General features: G+C 51.1%; 1 protein-coding gene across 1 annotated transcript; it reads left to right on the top strand.

Moving 5' to 3' along the window:
• The first annotated feature begins 7,841 nt into the window (after positions 1-7,841).
• On the top strand, positions 7,842-21,065 carry LOC129087147 (calcium release-activated calcium channel protein 1). Its single transcript, XM_054593961.1, has 2 exons — positions 7,842-8,435; positions 19,991-21,065. The coding sequence occupies exons 1-2, from the start codon at positions 8,139-8,141 to the stop codon at positions 20,600-20,602; spliced, it is 909 nt and encodes a 302-aa protein (XP_054449936.1). The 5' UTR covers positions 7,842-8,138; the 3' UTR covers positions 20,603-21,065.
• The last annotated feature ends 420 nt before the right edge of the window (positions 21,066-21,485 follow it).

The following is a 21,485-nucleotide window of genomic DNA, read 5'->3' as shown; positions in this document are numbered from 1 at the left end:
AAAAACAGGTAAGGTGCAGGGCTTATGTGGGCATTAAGGAAAGGCTGGTGACGTGAGAGACTGCAGGGAGAGGCGGGTCAGATGGGCTGGTGAGAGAGAGGTCTTGCCGAGGTGACATTGAGCTAAGGTCTAAAAGGGAAGAAGCAGGCACCCATGTGAAGATCTGCGGGAAGAGCATGTAGACAGTGGGAACAGCATGGGCAGGGGCCTTGAGGACTTGGCCTGCGGAAAGGACGGTAAGAAGCAGCCCCTATGCAAATAAGCTGGGGGGGTGCAGTGGTGGGGAGGGCTAGAAAGGGGCGAGGGCAGGTCCGGTGAGCCTTTCCACCACACGTAAGGGGCTTGGGTTTGGTTCCAACTCAGACGCAAAGCCATTGGAAGGTTTTAAACAGCGGGGGCACCCGAATAATAAATGACTCCCCCTCCCCCTAAAGACGTCTGCGCCCTAAAGGACCTGCGAATATGTTATCTCATACGGCAGAAGAGGCTTCGCGGATGTGATCAAGCCATGTCAAGGATCTTTTTTTATTTTAACTTATTTATTTTTCTTGATTGATTTTAGAAGGAGAAAGAGAGGAAGGGGAGGGACAGAGAGACAGAAAACACACTGATTTGTTGTTTCACTTATTTTTGCATTCATTGGTGGTTTCTGGTATGTATCCTGACTGGGGATCGAACCCACAACATTGGCATATCAGGACTCTAACCAACTGAACTACCCAGCCAGAACTAGTCATATCAAGGATCTTGATTTGGAGAGATTGTCCTGGATTATCCAGGCGGATCTGATGTAATCACAAAGCTCTTGCTTCACCAGAAGTAGACGGGGAGGGGCCGAGAGAGGAGACGTCACCATGGAAGCAGTCCCTGGGCTGATGCCCTTTGAAGATGAAGGAAGGGCCACAAGGCGGCCGGCCACCAGAAGCTGGAAAAACGCAAGGAAATGGGTCTCCCCTCGGCGCTTCCGGGAGGGGCCAGCCTTGCCATCGCCGCAGTCTGAGCCCCTGATGGTTCATTTTGGGCTTCTGGCCTCCAGGACTGTAAGATAAATTTGTACTGTTGTAAGCCACTAAATTTGTGGTAGTCACAGCAGCACCACGAACCACAGCCAGGGAAGGGCCCGGGTCAGATTTGTTCGAAAGCTCCCTCCGGCTGCTGCCAACCGAATGGCTCGAGGAGGACCACGCGGGGAGGAGACACCTGGGGAGCACGCGGCTGCTGCGGCCTCTTCCGGGCGCGTGACGATGGCGGCCCGCAGAAGATGGAGGAGGACGCTGGACGGGAGAGCAGGGGCTTTAGGAGAGTTGAAAGGGCTCCATCGCCTGTGTTTTCTGATGGAGCTGGTGTGGTGGGGGAAGGGCAGGGTGAAAAAGCCAGGGCTCGGGGCAGGGGGGCAGCTCCTGGGGTGGTCAGCACCCCAATTTCTCCACCTCCCCGGGGGACTCACAGGACCCCATCGCCCTTGACAGGCTGCTCCCCAGAGGCTGGGCATTTTTTGCAGGATTAGACTGGAACCATTCTTGGGGAAATAAATGCCTTGAGTTTAAAGGCTTTTACAAACCAGGGCAAGGGATTAAAGGCGGCCCAGGGTCAGGAGACAGCTGAGCACGGAGACTTTTAATCTAAACCTTAAACGTTTTTATTTTCCACTCCCTTGGACCCAAGGTGTCACTTTAAATACATGTTTGGCAACATCAGCTGTTCTATTTTTCTTTTTAATTATACAAAGAGAGAGTCTGGAGACGGCTCAGCCCTGGGATGGAGGAGGCGAGGAAACTTTGGCAGCCGTCGGAGGCAGAGACACTAAATAAAAATCCAGTGGATTTGAAACCCTTTTGAAGGAGCCTGGAGACCTTCTTCCCTGAACTTCGTGTGGTGAGCCCTGACTCAGGAGTTCGAAAAGGAAACTGACGGAGTCATCAGCTTAGAACACAGGGAGGACAGATGGGCACGTCTCCGAGATAAAAATACCAGCGGCAGCAGCACTGCTCCTGTACCTTCAGTTTCTTCCCGGGCCTCCTCCCGCCTTTCATCCTCTGAGCAGAAACCAGCTAACTCGATCATTTACTCACACTTACAAGGTACCCCCGCACATGTGCCAGGCACTCAACTACTCCGAGTAGATACTCGTGTACCATTATCCCCTTTTTCTAGATGGGGAATCACGCCCAGACAGAGTGAACATAATCCCTACCCCTGGTGTTGGTCCTGGGCCTGTTTGCCATTCCTTGCCCTCTGCTTTGCTCTATGTCATAGGGAGGCCAGCCCGTGCAGGCTGCCAGTCAGCTAGCTTCCTGCAGAGGTCTGCCAGCGGAGGCACTGACACGAGCCTGCGGGCGGGAGGGAGAAGCAGGGTATTTCTCCCTCCCTCTGCCTTGGGTAGTATCTCCAGCAGCAGCCACATTTCCTGTGTCTCCACCCCGCCCCCGGCAGGCCCACTGAGGGTCCAGCTTCTCTCTGGTGACAACAGCCCTTCCTGGTACCAGAAACACCTCCTTCTGTCCCTCCAACCCCAGGAATGGAACTGACCCCTCTGGCCACGGCCAATGCGTAGGCACGGCCCCTCCTTCCAGAGTTCTTTCGTTACCTACGGAGCAGCTCTCTGTATACACTCCCCGGTGCTGGTACGTTTTTCCTAGTTGGATTCTCAGCAATATTCTGCCTTTTGTAAATACCTAATTCGTTTGATTTGGAATTAGTCGATTGGTTAGATTTGGAATGAGACAGCCACCTTTCAGTGAGCACAGGACGTCCCACAGAGGGAAAATAGTAACTGCCACTTTTGGAGCATTGTACTAATTGCCAGACAAATGTTCTTCCTTGAAACACTCATAACAACCCTCTCTGTCAAGTCCCATTTCTGTTCCCATTTGACAGGTGGGGCTCAGAGAGGCTGGGCTGCTTGCGTAGAGTGGCACAGTTTTACGCTGGCCAAGCTGGGATTCAAACTGAGGCGGGCCTAGTTCCAAACGCTGTGCCCTTTTCTAATCTTTGTTGACATCTTGAACATACTTGTAGCCCGTGATCAACCCTTTAGAACTCAATGTCCTTGGCTGGCCAAAGACCCTGCCTCAGTTCTTTCCAGGGCATCCCTAGTCCCCTGGTGTAATGAAGTACCACCAGCTGGGTGGCTAAGGATCCCCGAAATTTACTCTCACACGATTCTGGAGGCTGAGCCTGAAATCGAGGTATCGGCAGGGCCACGTTCCCTCTTAGGGCTCTATGTGGGAATCTACCGCGGGCCTCCCTCCTGGCTCCCGGCAGCTGCAGGTGTCCCTTGGTTTGTAGATGGCCTTCTCCTCCGTGTCCCTTCACACGGTCTCCTGCCTGGGCACGTCTACGTGTCCAAATGTCCCCTTGGATAAGCACACCGGTCGTATTGGATTAGGGCTCACTGTAAGGACCTCATTTTAACTTGATTACCTCTCCGAACAAGATCACATTCAGAGGTGCTGGGAGTTAGAATGTATTTTCTGGGGTACACAGTTCAACACAAAATAGTCTTCCCTGATCCAGGTGCTCAGTCTCTATAGGGTGACCCAGTGGTCCTGTTTTGTTAATGGAGGATTGGCTCTTCCAGGAAGATAGTTAATTCTGCTGAAACCCCACCCAATAAGAGATACAGTGATTCCTAAATCCTGTATGTCTTATTGACAAAATGTATCCCCAGACTTTATTGTAAAATACATAGAGAGAAAGCAGTTAAAGATGCAAGCTCATCTATTTCAGTTCTCATATAGACAAAGCAATTTTGAAAAAGGAGAACAAAGTTGAAAGACATAATCCCTTGACTTGAAGACTTACTTTAAAAGTAGAGTAGCCAAGATGGCACATATTGGCAGGGGAACAAAGAGAGCGATGGACTAGAATAGAGTCCAGAAAGGGTCACTTCATTTTTTTTTTTTTTTGAGAAAATTTACATTCTTTTTACTGGTACTAAATTTTCCAAACTTTTTCCACTGTACTGAATCACTTTCATTTTTTATAAAAGTGTCCATGCCTTTCAATGGGCAAACCTAGTTCTGTCGAAAATCAGTTGATGGGTCATCCACCTAAACATACACTCAAAAACTCTACTGCTCTTTAAAAATTGGTTTTAAAGTTTTAAAACATAGGTGACCATCTTCATGACCTTGAGGTTGGCAAAGATTTCTTAGCCAGGACAAAAACAGCACTACCCATAAAAGGCATGGGCACAAAGCCGCAGACCCAGCAATGGCTTCTGCCGGGGGGAAGGGAGAGCGTAAGGAGCCTAGGAACTGGGGAGCTTTGTTCTATAAAGGCACTTGCTCAGGAAATGGTGGTTCTTTATTATTATTATTATTATCATTAATTTAGGGATTTCAAGACTCAGAGGAGAGGGGAGGCATGAACGGGGGAAGGAAGCAAACAGAGGCAAGCGACTATGATGGGTTCTGACAAAATGCCCTCTTCGGGCTGAAGTGAAAGTGGTGGCTTCTTCGAGGCCTGCGTTGGGCAGCAAAGGGCAGGGAGGTTCCTCCTCACTAGGGCATCAGATTTACCCCTCCTAGGAACCTGCCTGGGCGTGGGTGACTGGGTGTCCAAATTCAGGGTCCATGAATAGGTATTTGTGATGTCTCCATTTTGGCTAAAAGGATTGGGGGCTCAGAGAGGTTAAGGTCCCACTGCAGCTGAGTAGCCAAGGGGACAGCCAACCTTAATCACTGTAAAAGATGGAAAGCAGTTAAAGATGCAAGCCCATCTAGTTCAGTTCTCCAGCTTTTACCTTGCTAAAAGCAGACTGCTTGCAAAGGGACTAAATAAAGAACAAAAAGGAAATAAAATAAGAAACTGCTTGGGTGGGTTTTAGCAACTTGTATTTTAACAAAACCTCTGGAAATTCTAAGGCAGAGGCTTTAGATCGTGGTTAAGCCCCAGTCTCTGGATACCCACCAAACAGGTTTAGTGTCCTCTGCTGCTACTTACCGACTCCCTGACTATTGTTCTCATCTGTAATATGGGGATAGTAACACCAGGGGCTGTTGTAAGGAATTTCCAAGTTTAATGTAGCATGCTCGATATAATAAAATAACAAGATAATTTCAATATAACATGGATATGTGATTAATATATACTTCTATTTAAATATATATTTTATATTATACCTTTATACAACTTAAGTGTTAACTATTTTTTCACCGCATGGGATGGAGAGCTTTCTACCTGCCAAGGAAGGTCATGCCAGCTACTCCCATTGATCAGGTGGTGTAGCTGGTTGCCACTGCCCTCTGGTTTGGATCTTTACACCCTCATGCACAGAGTTGATCAAAAAATTCTCTCAAACCCCAAAACACCGAGAGCACACCTCCCTGGCCACTAGGGGGAGTCGCACAGGGCGCCCAAGACACTCTGGGGAGGAGCACCCTTGGGTTCCAATTCTGATTTTTCACTGGCTTGTTAGGTGTCCTTTCACAACGTGCTTTCTCTCTGGGCCCTCAGTTTCTCTATCTGCTAAACAGGCATTTGGGTGGGGGTTGGTGCATCTCATGGCTCCAGCTGGCTCTAACTGCTGGCTCTAACAGGGCGCGGAAAAACTAACTACGCAGGGCTCTCGGGACTCTGGGACCCGAGAATGGGAAAGGGATGGATGGGAAAGTTCAAACAACTCCCCCTCAAGTCTGGATAACACTTTATTATTATTATTGTTATTATTATTATTATTCTGTGCAGAGGGTGGGATTCAAACCCCAGCAAATTGGAGGGAGGATGGACATGATGTAGGAGCAGGAGAAAGAAAATCTGGCTCCTTCCCCAAAAATCCCCTGCTGAGCCGCCACCCCACCCCCACATCCTTTTGTTCTTAATCACCAAAATCTCTCCGCTTCCAGCCTCTTCCCCTTCTGAACCTGCTGGCCTCCCTCAGGCCTCATCAGCCTCCAGCTCTTGTGTATACTGAGCTGAGGGTTTCTTCGAACCAGGAACATTTCATTATTTTATTCATTGAACATTTTCTGTGGGGAGCCTGTGGTGAGAGGCCCTGGGGTGACAGCAAAATTTAAACAGATGCAAACTTTGTTCTCAGGACCCTCATCTGTGCGAGAGTGGGGGACCCGGGCAAACTGACCAATACATAAAGTAGGTGATTTCAGATACTGTTCTGATCCGAGCTATAAAAGAAATAAAACAGGGCGAGGTGATACAACGCTGAAATTGAGAAGGTCTCTCTTTAGAAGTGATGTTGCAGCTGAGAAACAGTAAGTGGAAGGAGTAACAAGTACTAAGACAACCAGGAAACAAGTCTTGAGAGCGGAGGCTTCGGGTTCCAAGTTCTTTCCCCTAGTGTTAACAAAAACCGAGCAAGGCCTCAGGGGGAACCCCAGTTTTTTGGGAGGGGGAGTGCTTCAGTTTTATCCCATGATGTAGGTGAGTGGAGGGGCGCTCTCTAGTGGTAACAACAGTTACATTTCGCACAGGTGACCTGGAATGCCACAGGCTTGTGCTTTGACTCTGGGCTAAGGATGAGCTTAGCCAGCTTCACTCGCTCCTGTCTCTGCTACAGTTCCTCGCGCAGCAAATACTTCCTCGTGCAGCAAATACTTCCTGAGCACTGTGTATATACCAAGTGATGTTCTGGATCCTGGAGGGAGAAATCGACAGTAAAGGACCCTACCTTCCTGGAGGTGACACCCTAGGTACTCACCCCCACCTCACCTCACCTCTGTTCTCCACTATCCTGCGGCTAAATTGGCCTCCTGCTGCTCCAGCCCAATAGTGCTGCTTCTCCCTTCTCCCCTGGGAAAGCAGGTCCCTAGTTCTCTCTTTCTTTTGTTTTTAAGATTGTATTTATTTCAGAGAGGGGAAGGAAGGAGAAAAGGAGAGTAATGCTGAAACCTCCACCCCGCTGCCTCTTGCGTGCCCCCAAGCCAGCCACGTGCCATGACTGGGAATTCAACCCACAACCCTTCGGTTTGCCAAGGATGCCCAACCCACTGAGCCACACCCGTCAGGGCAGATCTCTTTACGTCGCTGGTTCAGGTCTCAGCTCACGTATGACCAAATCAGGAAAGTGTGAACTTATTTTGTTTATTGCCTGTTCTCCCCACCAAAATATAAGACTCCGTGAAAGTTACCATTTTGCTGGAATCCTCAGCTTAACACTTTACATGTGCTCAAGTAAACATTTGCTGAATGGGTATGTTATCGGTTTGCCCCCCTGGCCTACATTGTGTCAGACACTGGTCAACTGTAAGTGAACAAATTAGACGAAAGAGACCAAAAAAATCCCTGCCCAGAGCATTCTAAAATTAAAATTGCAGCCAGATCCATCTCCTTTACCCTGGTTTATTTTTTTCTACTTATGTATCACCTTCTAAACTATTATAATTTACTTCTTGGTGTGCCTCCCCAACTAGAATGAAAGCTCCACGAGGGCAGGGGATCTTGTCCACCTGGTTCAGTGCCCTGCACTCGGAGCCTAGAACAGTGTTGGCACCCAATACCTGCTCAATAAATATAGAATGAATGAATGAATGCGGGATCTCAGCCTGCTTTTGCCGGCAGACCTTGAGCTACCTAGTTCCTAAGCGGAAACAAGCCTCAGGAACTGCCCAGAGGTGACCTCGGGCGACCCGATGAAGGAGTCCGAAGTCTGGGAGAAAGGCCATGAGAGCAGCTGAGGAGATGGGAGGCGCCGGCAGCCGGGGCGCAGCGGGGCCGGGGGACCTAAGGCACTTCCAGGAAGAGGCGCGGACGCCAGCGGCGCCGCGCCAGGAACTGTGGGCGGTGCCGTCGGAGGAGACGAATCACGTGACTCGCACCCGCACCGCCCACCCTGTGGTGGGCGGGGCGTCGGGGTGGGCGGGGTGCATGCAAATAAGCCTGGGACGGCGGCCAATCGAGGCGCGCGCCGAGGGTCCGGGCCGGGGGATCCGGGTCTCTGGCTGGCGCGCACGCTCGTGTCGTTGCCGCCTGTACTTCGGCTGGAGGCACTGCGTGCTTGAGAGCTGCAACCGCAACTTTTCAATCTTCTCAAGTTCTCGGCGGCCGGGCGGGCCAAGGCCGGGCCCGCGCGAGGGGCAGGCGGCGGCCGCCTCAGGCAGAGGCGGTGGTGCAGCGGGGAGTGGGGGCCGCTGCCTCCGCGGGCGCCCGGGCCGGCCCTCGCCTTTGCAGCGTGCTCCATGCATCCGGAGCCCGCCCCGCCCCCGAGCAACAACAGTCCCGAGCTTCCCCTCAGCGGCGGCAGCACCACCAGCAGCAGCCACCGGAGCCGCCGCCGCAGCGGGGACGGGGAGCCCCCAGGGTCGCCGCCGCCGCCCGCCGTCACCTACCCGGACTGGATCAGCCAGAGTTACTGCAAGGTGATGAGCCTCAACGAGCACTCGATGCAGGCGCTGTCCTGGCGCAAGCTCTACTTGAGTCGCGCCAAGCTCAAAGCCTCCAGCCGGACCTCGGCTCTGCTCTCCGGCTTCGCCATGGTGAGCTCGGGCCGCCCTGCCCTGCCCCCTCCCCTGTCCGGACGGCACCCGCCCGCAGCCCCGACGGGGCCCACGAGTCGGGCGGGCTGCGGGTGAGGAGAACAGCTGGGAGAAGGCTGTCGTGGACGTGAGGCGACATGGGCAACAAGTGACTCCCGATGTGGGCGATTGGGTGTCCTACAAACGTCCAGGGTTGGGGGCGGCAGGCACCTAGAGCTGTGCGAGCTGAGGCCCCTGGAGGGGGAAACAGCAGGAGGTCTGTAGGCGCGCGGTCCCGCCTCTGTTGGGGGTGGGGAGCCGGGGAGGGGAAGGACGTTAAGGGTCCGACCTCCGCGGGAGCAGGTGTCAGGAGGTGAGCCCCCGAGCTCGCTCTCTTGTGCCCCAACACTTGAGGCCGGAGGTACTGGCCACGTTCTTTACCCCCTAGTGGGGGGGTTTCCTGACACACCTCCTACGCATTTTCGGAGAACCTCAGCCTGGGGAATTGACAGCCGTCCCCACCCCCAGCTTCTCCTCCAGCCGCGTGCCCCGGAGTCCCTGGGCGCGGGGAGCGTTCCAGCTGCGTGGGCTCTTTCTCGCCGTAGAGGGTCGGCAGTTGGCTCTCCCCGCGCGGGGCCCTGGCTGCGGCGAGGCAGCGGGGAGGCAGGTGAGGCTGCGGGCTGTGCCGAGCTGGCCTGGGGATGCCGCCCCGGCCGGGCGCTCCCTTCCGAATAGTTCGCGGCTGCGTGCCCGCGTGAATGGGGTCTGTCGCCGCCCGGTCCCGTCCCCCCGTGCGCACCGAGGTCCCTAACCCAGAGCACTCCAGCTCGTCGGCGAGTGAGCTCATCCCTCAGCCCGGAGCGAGGGAGCGGCTCCACCCTCTGTGTTTTGTTGAGAGGAGTGTCTGTCTGGTACTCTCCCTGTGTCCCACGAGCTCGTGGGCCCAGGCCGCGGAGCCTGGAGTTTTCAGGAGCCCGGAGCAGGCCCAGGGCACGCTGGGTCCCGCGCGGAGGCCGGTCACTGGGGGCGGGAGGGGCTCCCCGCACTGCCCCGCGCTGCCTGCGTGACCTTAGACAGATCCCTCTCTGGGCCTCGGTTTCTGAACCGGTAAAAGAAGGCTGCTGCTCAGAAGTTTTTCTGACTTTAAAAATTAAATTGAAGGAGCCTTGAGAGAGAGAGAAAGTTGTGTGTGTGTGTGTGTGTGTGTGTGTGTGTGTGTGTAAGGGAGTGGCATTCTAGTTTTTAGTTTAGGCTGATATGATGAAATTCTTTATCAGTCCCAGATCCTAAGAGACCAATCTCTGCCTTGGCCTGAAGAATCTCGAAGAAGAGCTGACATTTACCAAGCACTCACTGGGTACCACGCGTTCCATGGGATTCCCCAGCCTTCACACTAACTCCTTGCCGCCGCTTTGAGGTGATTTGTTGTCCTAGGATTTCCCAAGGCCATCCAGCAATTCCAGGAGTGGGATTTGAACCCAGGTCACCTGGCATCCAGAACTCCTTTGGACACATTTGTTGTTTGTGCATACGGAGCTCTGATTGATGCCCAGCCAGGAACTTGTTAGGATCAGGCCTCCTGGAGAATGAGAAATAGGACAGAAAAGTTTTTATTTAATTTTAAAGGTTTTATTTATTTATTTTTAGAGAGAGGGGAAGGGAGGGCGAGAAACACTTGTCAGCTGGCGTCACACCCCCAACTGGGGACTGGGCCTGTAACCCAGGCCTGTGCCCTGACTGGGAATTGAACTGGCAACCATTCCATTTGCAGTCCTGCGCTCAATCCACTGAGCCACACCAGCTATTTTATTTTATTAAGTGAAATAAAATTTTACAGTTTGGGGGAAGGGAGTGACCCCAGTGATTGTCAGCTCTTTGCAGCAGTGCCCTGAAGACGGTGGGATGTCTGTTCCTCTTTTTCTTCAGGTCATAAATTCACAGCTGCCCAGACCCCTTCTCGCTCCAGGAGAAGTGAGGATCAATGGGTGACACATTTCTGCCTTCTTCCTCTCACGGAAGCAGGCCTTCTAAACAAATGTCACCTCCCTCTTCCTCTTGCTAAAAACACCGCGGGGAAGCCAGGAGGCCGGGTCAGCCTGTGGCATTAGGTGGGCCTTGGCTCTGCTGATGGGATCCCCAAAAATTTGTGCTGGAGGGGAGGAGCTGAATCCCGTGAGTCTCCGTTCTGGGTTAGCAGTTACAAAAGGGTAACTGCCTTTGCCGCTTGCCTGGAAATCTGTGGGAGAGGTGGGGTTGGGGAGGGAGGAGGGCTGGGCAGGGCAAATCTGCCTGTGCCCCACCCCCACCACAGGCACCCAGCCTTGTGAGTGAGCCTCTGAGGGGAAGGGGTGCCACACTGCCTGGCACCATGGAAACAGAGTGGGTGAGTTTCCTGGACTACTCTCCCTTGTCCTGTGAGTCAGCACTATCAACTTCCTGACCCCAAGGGCTTCCTTCCTAGAGAGACTTGGAAAACCAGAGGCACAAATGTGACTCTTGGTCTCCAGGGATAGGAGAGTCATTGGGGAATCCAGGCTCACCTCGTCCGCAAATGAGATTGAGGCAGGGTCTCCCAAGAGACTGGAAGAGATTGAGAGATGCCCCTCTTCCCTGCCCCCTGCCCCGCCACGGGCGGAAGGGCCTGGCCAGGAGTCCTCGTGTGCTGAGGAGATAGGCCATGGGACCTCAGACAAGCGGCTTTACTCTGGGGGGCCAGTTTTCTCACGTGGACAGAGGGAGCACATATCCTTGGTCCCAGGGACTTGCACGGGGATCCACTGCGAGGCCCAGGTAGGCCCGTGACAGGTTGAAGAATTTTCAGGATCTGATGATGTACACCTTAGCTGGACCTTCTAGTCTGCAAACAAGATTCCTGCTCCTGATGGCGTTTCTAGAAACAAACAACAGGTTGTGTCTGGGCTGAGCATCCAGATTTCGAATAAGGGGCCCTGGATGTAGCCATATGATCAGCATCCTGGAGGTACTCTTGAGCCAAAGATACCCTCGAGGGCTATGGTTCAGGCTATATGTGCCTCAGTTTACCGCTCAGTAAGCAGTTGCCAGCCTCAGCCTGCCCCCGGCCTCCACAGGGTCATGGCGAGCGCACGCGGCAGGCTTGGTCTGCTGGGGAGGGTAGGCTCTGGGCTGTGTATAAATGTAACGTTAGCCTAAGCAGAAGATAATTGGGAAGGTCAGCCTGCTGCTGTAAACAAAATGCTTTCCACGACCTGGGATCAATTATTTTTGGATTATCTGCCTCCTCAAGTTCTCTGCCTGCCACCACCCTTTTGTTCCCAGGTTCCAGAACGGGTTCATAAATTGCTTGGAATTTCTGTGAAAATGAGTTGGAAGGTAGGGCTCAAATCATAAGACATTGTTGAGCCTCTGTGACATGTTCAGAATCCAGGGGGCATGGAGATGAGTAAGAAATTACAACTACTTCTCATAGAGCGCATTACCAGCGGTGATCTTTGCTGTTGTTCGTTGGGCTCTTGCAAGAGGCTAGACCTTGTGCTAAGTGTTGTACCATCTCTTTTGATCTTCACACAACCTCGGGAGGGTTGAATGACATGGCTGGGTAAGCTGCAGGACCCTATGTCGTGGGATAGCCCCCTGGCTGGGGGAGAGGACGTGTCGCATCGGTGGGAGGTGGGGTGTGGCTGAACAAAGTAAGGATAGGGACTCTGGAGCCAGACATCTTGGGTTCAAACCCTGGCTCTTCCACTTACAACTGTGACACCATGAGGAAGTCACTGAATGTCTCTGGGTCAGTTTCCTCCTCTGTAAAATGGATGTAATAGTAGTACCAGCCTCACTGGGTTGGGGTGAGGATGCATTGTATTAGTACAGATGGTCCCAACTTAAGTGGTTCGACTTAACAGTTTTATCAACCTTACAATGGTGCGAAAGCGATATGCATAATAAATTACAACACTTTATTATCAAATAGGCTTTGTGTTAGATGATTTTGCCCAACCATAGGCCAGAGTAAGAGTTCTGAGCATGTGTAAGGTAGGCTAGTCTAAGCTCTGATCTTCAATAGGTTAGATGTATTAAATGCACTTTTGACTTATGATATTTTCAGTTTACAGTCAGGTTATTGGGATATCATCCCATTGTAAGCTGAGGAGCATCTGTATTTGCAAAGCACCTGAATATACCTGGCCCAGGTATTCAGGAATCTTTCTCACCTTTGTTCTCATGGTGTTGGGACTGCTTTCTATAAGGGTTAACCAATTGGAAAGAATGTAATTCCAGCTAAGCCTTGAGGGTGGTAGGGTTAGGGCAGTGAGGAAGAGCGCCCTAATCAGAGGGAGTATTAGAAACAAAGTTACAAAGTGAGAATTTATAGGGTCTCAGGGAAAGGCAGAGGGTCTGCTTTGGCTGGAGTTGAAGGTGTATAGAAGTAGTAAAGAATGATCGATCTAGCCAGGCAAGATGGTACAGTGCCTTGACTGGCTACCTGGAGAATTTGAACTCTTGTATAGGCAATGGGGAGCCATGGAAGGTTTTGGAGCAGAATTACATGATGAATTCTAGAATAACATAGATGATGTTGCCGTTTACTGAACACCAGCATGTACCTGGACCTTTTTCTTTCAGTCTTAGTTAATCCTCAGAACAGCTTTAAAGGTATATACTGTATACAGGAATAAGGCTCATTGAGGTTAGGATCACCCAGCTAATAAAATTCAGACCCTGGTCTGACTTGGATCCTTTTCTGCTCAACCACAGTCTCTGTCCGTCCTCTGTAGCTGGCTGATAACTGGGCCTTTGAAGTCTTCCAGATGCCCAGTTCTACACTCTGGGATGTGTATAAATGGAATTTGCTGAATGCCCCAAGGGAACAGTGCTCTCTGCCTAGCTGAGAAGCTCTTTGTAAAAGTTCACAAGTGCCTGTGGCACATTTCTGGAATTTTCAGCTGGCATCCATGTTGGGCTCTGCTGATTCTTTCTTGGGTCCAGTGCTCATGAAGGACTCCACGGTTTTCCAAGGGAGCACTGTGGTAATCAGTGTGGGGAGTTGGGTGGGGGACGACTTGGAGAGATAAAACTGAGAAAGTTTAAACAAAAGGCAGCAGGTTTCTCTCTGATGGGACTTCTGGGAGCCCTTAATATGCTCCGCAGAACAGATGGCTCCACCCGATAGACTTTTCTTCAGAGGAGAAGCTTCGGGGACTGTGATTAGACAGTCCTCTTAGGGAGCATTGGTGTAACCTGGGAATCAGCCAACTTTTTCTTACAGATAGTAAATATTTTTGGCTTTGCAGGCCACGCAATCTCAGTGGTAACTATTAAACTCTGCCATTTTAGACTAGTTAATTGGTAAGTCAATGGGCATGTCGTGTGCCAATAAAACTTTATTTACAAAAATTGTAGTCTGCAAACCACAGTTTGCCGGCCCCTGGTTTCAGTGGTGGTCTCCAAGCTTTGGAGTGCACACCTCTCTCAAAAATTGTTAGTACTAGCCCCAGTATTTGTATGCTTACATATACAAATATGTATACGTATATATGTATGTGTGTTATACCTTATGTATGAAATGTGTTCTAATAAAATATACATAAAAATACAACACAATAATAAAAAGTTGAAAGGATGAGCTAACTAAGAAGTTCATTAGATATTCTGATAGAGTCTGCTGATTTCCAGTGGTTTATATAGGCTTATCTGTTGGACACTTTAGAGGCCCTGGGTTGAAACACCTGAAGGTCGGGTCTTACCTCCATTTATTTCTTCTCCATTCTTTCACTGAAGCACCTAGAGGGCCAGGCCCAGCGCTGGGTGCTGGAGGAACAGAGATAAATAGAGTGGAGTGGAGGAAACATGATACGTCATTACATCTTCAGAACATGTTCGGTAAGGAGCGGTGGTGAAGGAACACTGGTGAAGGTCCTTATCGCAGCCTGACAATACTTCCATGCCCTGAGTAGGGAGTTGGCTTGCTTAGCTCCTGCTTTCTCTCCAGCAGAGCCACAGGGCCCAGCAGGCACACAGTAGCCTCCCAATAAATATTTTCCATGAGTGAGTGAATGGTCCCGTCCTCGAAGGCCATGCAACAGCAGTGATTTGGAAGGTAAAACCTAAAACCTAAAGAAGTTGTAATTAGCCAGATGAAGACAAAGTCTAGGCCTCTTCTCTCCCTCCTCCCCCAACCTATTAGTGGTTTATGGCATAAATTTCGTAAGTTGCAACCAGCAATTTTTTTTTTTTTAATGAAATAAGAATGGAATGAAATAAAGTAGTAGGATGCATCCTGTGTTGTTAGAATAGACCTGTTCGTGCTTTAAGGATAAGTATGTTTGGTGGAATTTTTGTTTTTGATATAAATGTTGTATCTATTTCTAGAAGCAGATGGAATACTGGAGGTATGGTCAAAAGTTTGTAAACCGCTGGACTAGGCTTCAGTCCTCTCTTAATAGATGGTTTGCATCTGAGGTGGGAAGGGCAGGCTCAGACAGCTCTGGGTGACCCTGAGCGACCCTGGGTGACTGTGGCTTGGCGGCTCTCCTGTTCCAGGCTATAGCCACCCACCCTCCTCAAGGTGAATAAGAGAAGCCCAGGGTTGGAAAAGGAGAGGTCTCCCAGCTGTGGGCGCTGGGGCCGGGCCAGGCACACAGCAGCTTCAGAAGGGCCTGGACTTCCAGGCGCCAGGTGGCCAGGGTCTCCGTGGAGCCCAGCAGGAGTGAGGAGAGGTGGTTGGCATTCAGGCATAGTGGGCAGACCCTGGCAAAAACAGCCAGGCCCTACCTTTTAGAATCACATGACCCTCTTGGCTCCTGCCTGGAAATTGGCATCCCAGCGTTGCATGTACGGGGAATCCATGGGCCATTTTGAGGTGAGACTGTCAGTCTCACCCTTCCTGTCCCTTTGGGACCCCTGTGGCCAGGTTCAAGCAGGCCTGTGGCTGGATGGGAGATGTTTATTTTGGTTTAACGAGCCCAGCGCTCTGGCTATATTTACCTTGTGAAGCTGCTTGCAATCTGATCTATCTCTCCCAGACTCAGCTGGGGCCCTGGGAGTCGCCTGCCAGGTTCATGAGGCCTGTGTGACTTTATGCTCCCTTCGCGTGGGGAGACATCCCAAGCGGAAGCATTCTGGAAAAAGCAGTGGCTTTATTCCTGGGAACAGTTTTCATCAGGATCCATGATTTGTGCCGGGTGTTCCCTTACACGGCCCTGTGGCATGGAACTTTGTCCCCAATGTGGGAACGGTACATAAAGAGCCAGACTGCGTGGTCAAAGTTCCAGGAACTGGAGGGTCCGGCGAGGGTGACAGGGTTTCTTCCGGAGCACGGCCACAGGCCCCTTCCTTTTCCTCCAAGGGCCCAGTGTCGCAGACCAAGCCACCCTGCCTCTCCCTGGCTCAAAAGCTGGGGGAAGGCTGGCCAGTTCTGGTGTCCCCAGGCCAGGTGTGTCCCAGCAGCTGCATCTGGCCCTGAGGCCTGTGGTTGTAACAAATGGTGTGAAAAAGGTGGCCTGCTGATGTGACCATCTGGCCAGGTATGGTTTGGGGTACACCTTCTTGTGCCCAAGGGTTGTAGCTGGAGCAAACAAGGCCCAAAATAGGGGTCTGGCCCCTCTCCCACCCCCAGGAGTAGAATGTGGGCATGTGGGGTCAGCTCTCTCCAGCCTGAGCTGAGGGCATCCAGGGGCTAGTTCTCTTCCACTTCAAGGCTGTGTTTTTCTTTTTAACTAAGACTTATTGAGCGTCTCCTGTGGGCCAGCCCTGTGTTGAACACTTTCATGTCAAGACCTCATTTCATCTCTGCAGCAACTGTCTTGGTCCATCTGAGCTGTTATAACAGAGTACCACAATCGGGTAGCTAATAGACAACAGTCATTTATTTCTCACAGCCCTGGAGGCTGGAAGTCCAAGGTCAAGGCACCTATAGATTATCAGCGTTTGGTAAAGGCTGACTTCCTGGCTCATGGACACCATCTTCTCACTGTGTCCTCATATGGTGATATGGTGGGAGGCAAGGGGGTCTCAGAAGCCTTTCATTGAACTTTTTAAAAAATTTTCTAGAGAGAGGGGAAGGGGGAGAGAAAACATCATTTTGTTGTTCTACTTTTATGCATTCATTGGTTGATTCTTGTATGTGCCCTGACCGGAGATCAAACCTACCACCTTGGCATATCAGGATGATGCTCTAACCAACTGAGCTACCCAGCCAGGGCCTGCAGCCTCTTTTATAAGGTAGCCAATCCCATCACGGGGGCTCCACCCTCATGATTTAATCACCTTCAGGGGCCCCACCTTCTAACACCATCACACTGGGGGTTAGGGGTGCAACCTATGAATTTAGAGGGGATGTTGCAAACATTCAGTCTATAGGAGCATAATAAGCATGTGAGGGAAATGTTCCTGTTCCTCCCTTTCCACAAGGCTTTAGGGCCAAGTGACTTGAGTTCAGATCTTTCATTCAACAGCAGTGTAACCCTTGGGACCGCCAACCTCACCTCTCTGAGCCTCAGTTCCTGCTAATAATCGTTGACACTTTATTAAGCTAACGAGTTTCTGTAGCGTAGTGGTTATCACATTCACCTCACACTTTATTAAGCTTATTATCTGCCAGATCTTATGAGGGCTTTATGTTTGTGAACCCTTTGACTCCTTACAACAACCATGAGAAGTAGGCCCCTGTTTTGTAGATGTGGAAGCTATGGCACAGAGAGGCTGGTATACTTGTCCAAGGTCACCAGCTTTGTAACTGGAGGACCCAATTCCCTCTTAACAGTCATATAGAGGGGGAGATAACAGGTAGGGGAGCAATATGCTCCCCCTGCCTGGCCCTCTTTCCCCTGCTCATATGTTCCCAGGGTCCAGCTCAGGGCCTGGGGCAGCCAAGCAGCAGGCTCTTCTATTTGTCCCTTCTCTGGTTTCAGGTTCCAGGGCAGCGGGCCAAAATATGAAGAGGAGGCCCTGGCTGGGTAGCTCAGTTAGTTGGAGCATCGTCCTGTACACCAGTAGGTGGGGGGTTCAATTCCCAGTCAGGGCACATACCTAGTTTATGGGTTTCATCCCTGGTTGGCGTGCATACGGGAAGCAATCAGTCAGCGTTTCTCTTTCTCTCTCCTACGGCCCTTCCTCTCTCTAAAATCAAGGAACATATCCTGGCCAGTGTGGCTTGGCTGGAGCATTGTCCTATAAACCAAAAGGTTGCAGGTTCAGTCCCCAGTCAGGGCGCATGGGAGAGGCAACTGATTGACATTTCTTTATCACATCAATGTTTCTTTCCCACCTTCCCTTCTCTCAAAAATCAGTAAGCATGTCCTTGGGTGAAGAAACAATAAAATAAATATACGTTGTTGTTGTTGTTTTTAAAGAGTCAACCAGTGAATGCTTAGATGAGTGGAACAACAAATCAATGTTTCCCTCTTTTCCTCTCTCTAAAAATCAATAAGTAAAAATTAAAAAAAAAATACAGGAAGTGCTGTGGGTGGGAAGGTGGCAGGAGGCAACCCTGCCGGAGGGTGTGTACCCCGCTTCTCCCCGTGGGCAGCCCTGGGGACAGAGACCATGGGGCCTTGGATGTGACCTTCAATTCACTGTGCCCTGGTGGCCTGCCCTGATGCCCCATATCCCATACATGTACTAAATTCTTGGAGTTGGCATTAGGCCACCCGTGGTCTTGAAAACAGCCAAAATCCTAATGGCACTTCTCCAGCTTTATATGAACTTGAAATATTTTGTAAACTCCTTGGCCAAAAAGCTCATACAATACTCAATTGTGGGAATTCCAGAACAAAGGTTTGTGGATCCCATTGAATTTGTGTGAAAGGTCTTATGAGTATATAAGCCCAGGCCTTCTAAGGAGGATGTTCATTGTCACCAGATGTGTCACTCAAAGGTGTTGGACCCCAAATCAGCTGTAGGTTGTGTGTACCCCTCCAGCTGAAGGAGAGAAATCTTAGAGGATTTCATATAGACAGTGGGCTTGGGGATGAGGTTTCTAAACTGAATAATAATAATAATTACTTATAAAGCGCCTTTCACTGAGGGTGATTTCTGTGCCAGGCACTCAGTCTGTTACTTTGGATTAACTCAGTCCTCACAACAACCCTCTGAGCCATGTGCCATTATTCCCATTATTATTTTTATTATTTTTTAAAGATTTTATTTATTTGTTTTAGGCAGAAGGGAAGGGAGGGAGAGAAACATCGGTGTGTGGTTACCTCTTATGTGTCCCCTACTGGGGACCTGGCCCACAACCCAGGCATGTGCCCTGACTGGGAATGGAACCTGCAAGCCTTAGGTTGGCAGACTGGCACTCAATCCTCTGAGCAATACCAGCCAGGGCCATTATTCCCATTTTTAGATAAGGAAACCAAGGCCCAGAAAGTTGGAGGAACTTGCCAGAGTGACAGCCTAATAAAAGGCAGAGGAGTTAGGTTCAAAGCAAGGGTGCTTGGGGCCTGTGCTCCTAACCACTGCCCCGCACGGCCTTTCCAGGCCATAGGAAGGGCGCAGAGGAGCGAGAAATGAAAGCGAACTGGGCCAGGCATTCCAGGCAGGAGAGGTGGTGGGGAAGGGAGGAGCCCACCGCCCTCCCCAGGAGTAAGTGGGGTCAGGGCAAGCTGGTGTGGGGCTGGTGGACATGTTTCAGCATTAGACCGTCCACTCTCTGAGTCTGGCATATAAGTAGTGAGGATTTTAGGAAGGGTCACTGTCCTAAGTGGTATTGTCATTGGTGTGCAGTTCTGGGCCCCAGCAGGCAGCCCCTGGCACTGTGCGCACCGCCTGCTGCTCCCAGCCCAGATCTGAGCAGCTTTACGTGGTGGCGATTTGCAAGGCCCAGGTGCGAAGCAGCAGGTGGCGGGAGCATGCCCCTGGTGACCCTAGATCCACAGGTCTCTGGGAACTGGGTAGAAGCTAGTGCGTCAGCTTTGGGGCCCTGAGCCCGGAACTGAGGCCTGGGGAGTAGATGGCCCCAGGGCTGGAGCCTGTCTCTTCTGGGAAGCCTCGTGGGTTTCTTGTTGGTTGGTGCGCTGGATTCTCAGAAAGGGCCTGGGCATCAGCTTCACCTCCACCCCCACCCCTCTGCTGGAGAATGGGAGTGAGGGGCCAAGAGGCAGGGGGTGGTGGGTGGTTGCTTTTTTTTTTTTAATGCAAACTTTTTATAGTAAGATAGACATAAACCCATTTTAACCATTTGTGATGGTTGGCTTTTAATGCCTCGCTGAGGGATAAGAGTGATGTTTGTTTGCTACTTGGGAGGTGTTTTCCGTGTGCCAGGGGCTCTCATGTGTTAAAGTGACCCTCTGAATGAATGTGATGTCCCTATTTTGCAAATAAAGTGGCGGCTCAGAGCGGTTCAGTGATATTCCCAAGGACATGTAGCTATTGGGTAGCAGAACTGGGATTCAAACCTAGGCAGCCTACTTTCTTTACTAGTACTTTCTGCAGCTTCTTAACCCCAAGTAGATTAGTCAGATGATCCCCATTATACAAATGTGGAAACTGAGGCTCAGAGAGACCACATGACTTGCCCAGGGTGCCAGAATTGGATGGAAGGAAAGCCTGTGTGGGCCATGATTGTCCTGGCTCTCAGCCCGCCTCTTCCCTACCCCCAGGTGGCGATGGTGGAGGTGCAGCTGGATGCTGACCATGACTACCCGCCGGGGCTGCTCATCGCCTTCAGCGCCTGCACGACAGTGCTGGTGGCTGTGCACCTGTTTGCGCTCATGATCAGTACCTGTATCCTGCCCAACATCGAGGCGGTGAGCAACGTGCACAACCTCAACTCAGTCAAGGAGTCGCCCCATGAGCGCATGCATCGTCACATCGAGCTAGCCTGGGCCTTCTCCACCGTCATCGGCACGCTGCTTTTCCTGGCCGAGGTTGTGCTGCTCTGCTGGGTCAAGTTCCTGCCCCTGAAGAAACAGCCAGGCCAGTCACAGCCCACCAGCAAGCCCCCAGCCACTGGCGGGGTCGCCAGTCACGACGAGGACAACCTGGGCAGTATCACCCCGGGCCAGGCTGCCGCCATTGCCTCCACCACCATCATGGTGCCCTTTGGCCTGGTCTTCATCGTCTTTGCTGTCCACTTCTACCGCTCACTGGTCAGCCATAAGACGGACCGACAGTTCCAGGAGCTCAACGAGTTGGCAGAGTTTGCTCGCCTGCAGGACCAGCTGGACCACAGAGGGGACCACCCCCTGACTCCCGGCAGCCACTATGCCTAAGCCCTCCTGGGCCTGGGCACTTCCTAGCTTTGGCCTTCTGCCCTTCCCCAAGACCTTGTCCTGCTCCAGCCTCAAGGACAGCCTGCACAGGGTGCGGGCTTTTGTCAAGGGGCAGAGAGTGGAGGGAAGGGGCTCTTTTTAAAGAGAAATAACTGCACTCTGAAACTATCCTCTAAGAGATAAGCACTTCCTGTTCTTCCAGCTCTGGGTTCACCTCTGTTAGGAGGCCACCGATGGGAGCCAGAGCCGGGACAAATGCTCCCTTTGTCCCTCCTCCTTGCCCATGCCAGTGCCATCTGGATGCTTCCTGTCCTTTCCGTCTTGACCTCCCTCTCCCCATTCAGTGTTGAGTGTGTGCGTGTGTGTGTGAGCACATAAATATACTCATAAGGGATGCCTCCTCTTGTGTCTGTATTTGTTGGGTCTGAGCTGCCTGGTATTATTTCTCCTGGTGCCTCAATCAGGTGAGCCACTAAGCAGATTTTTTTTCAACATTTTGAGAAATTTCAAACTTATGAAAAAAGTTGCATGAACAGTAACTGAAATAATATATGCAGTCAGTTCTTGTTATTCGCAGTAGTTCTGTTTTTTAAGATTACTGTGAACACTGAATTAGTGAATACTGAACTATTGCTCCTGTGGGAAGTACAGGGTTAGGGTTCCTGCGAGTCTCTGGTCACAATATTTCTGTCAACTGATCAATATATAACATTGTTTTATGTATGTTCCTATTTAAAGACACCTTATTTAATAGATATTGTTGATTCATTGGCATTGAACTCAGGGCCAGTAGAACTATCGCTCCTGCCTGAAGGAAGCTTACCTCCCTGGCGCAGCCATTTTCTCTGTAAGACACATCACGGCCTCCCTCTCAGGTACACTA

This window comes from Pteronotus mesoamericanus, unplaced genomic scaffold (genome assembly GCF_021234165.1).
Source record: "Pteronotus mesoamericanus isolate MK-2021 breed Mesoamerican mustached bat unplaced genomic scaffold, CSHL_Meso_final scaffold_507, whole genome shotgun sequence".
Lineage (NCBI taxonomy): Eukaryota > Metazoa > Chordata > Mammalia > Chiroptera > Mormoopidae > Pteronotus > Pteronotus mesoamericanus.
The sequence above is the reverse complement of the archived record's forward strand: the minus strand, read 5'-3'. Positions and strand labels throughout refer to the sequence as shown.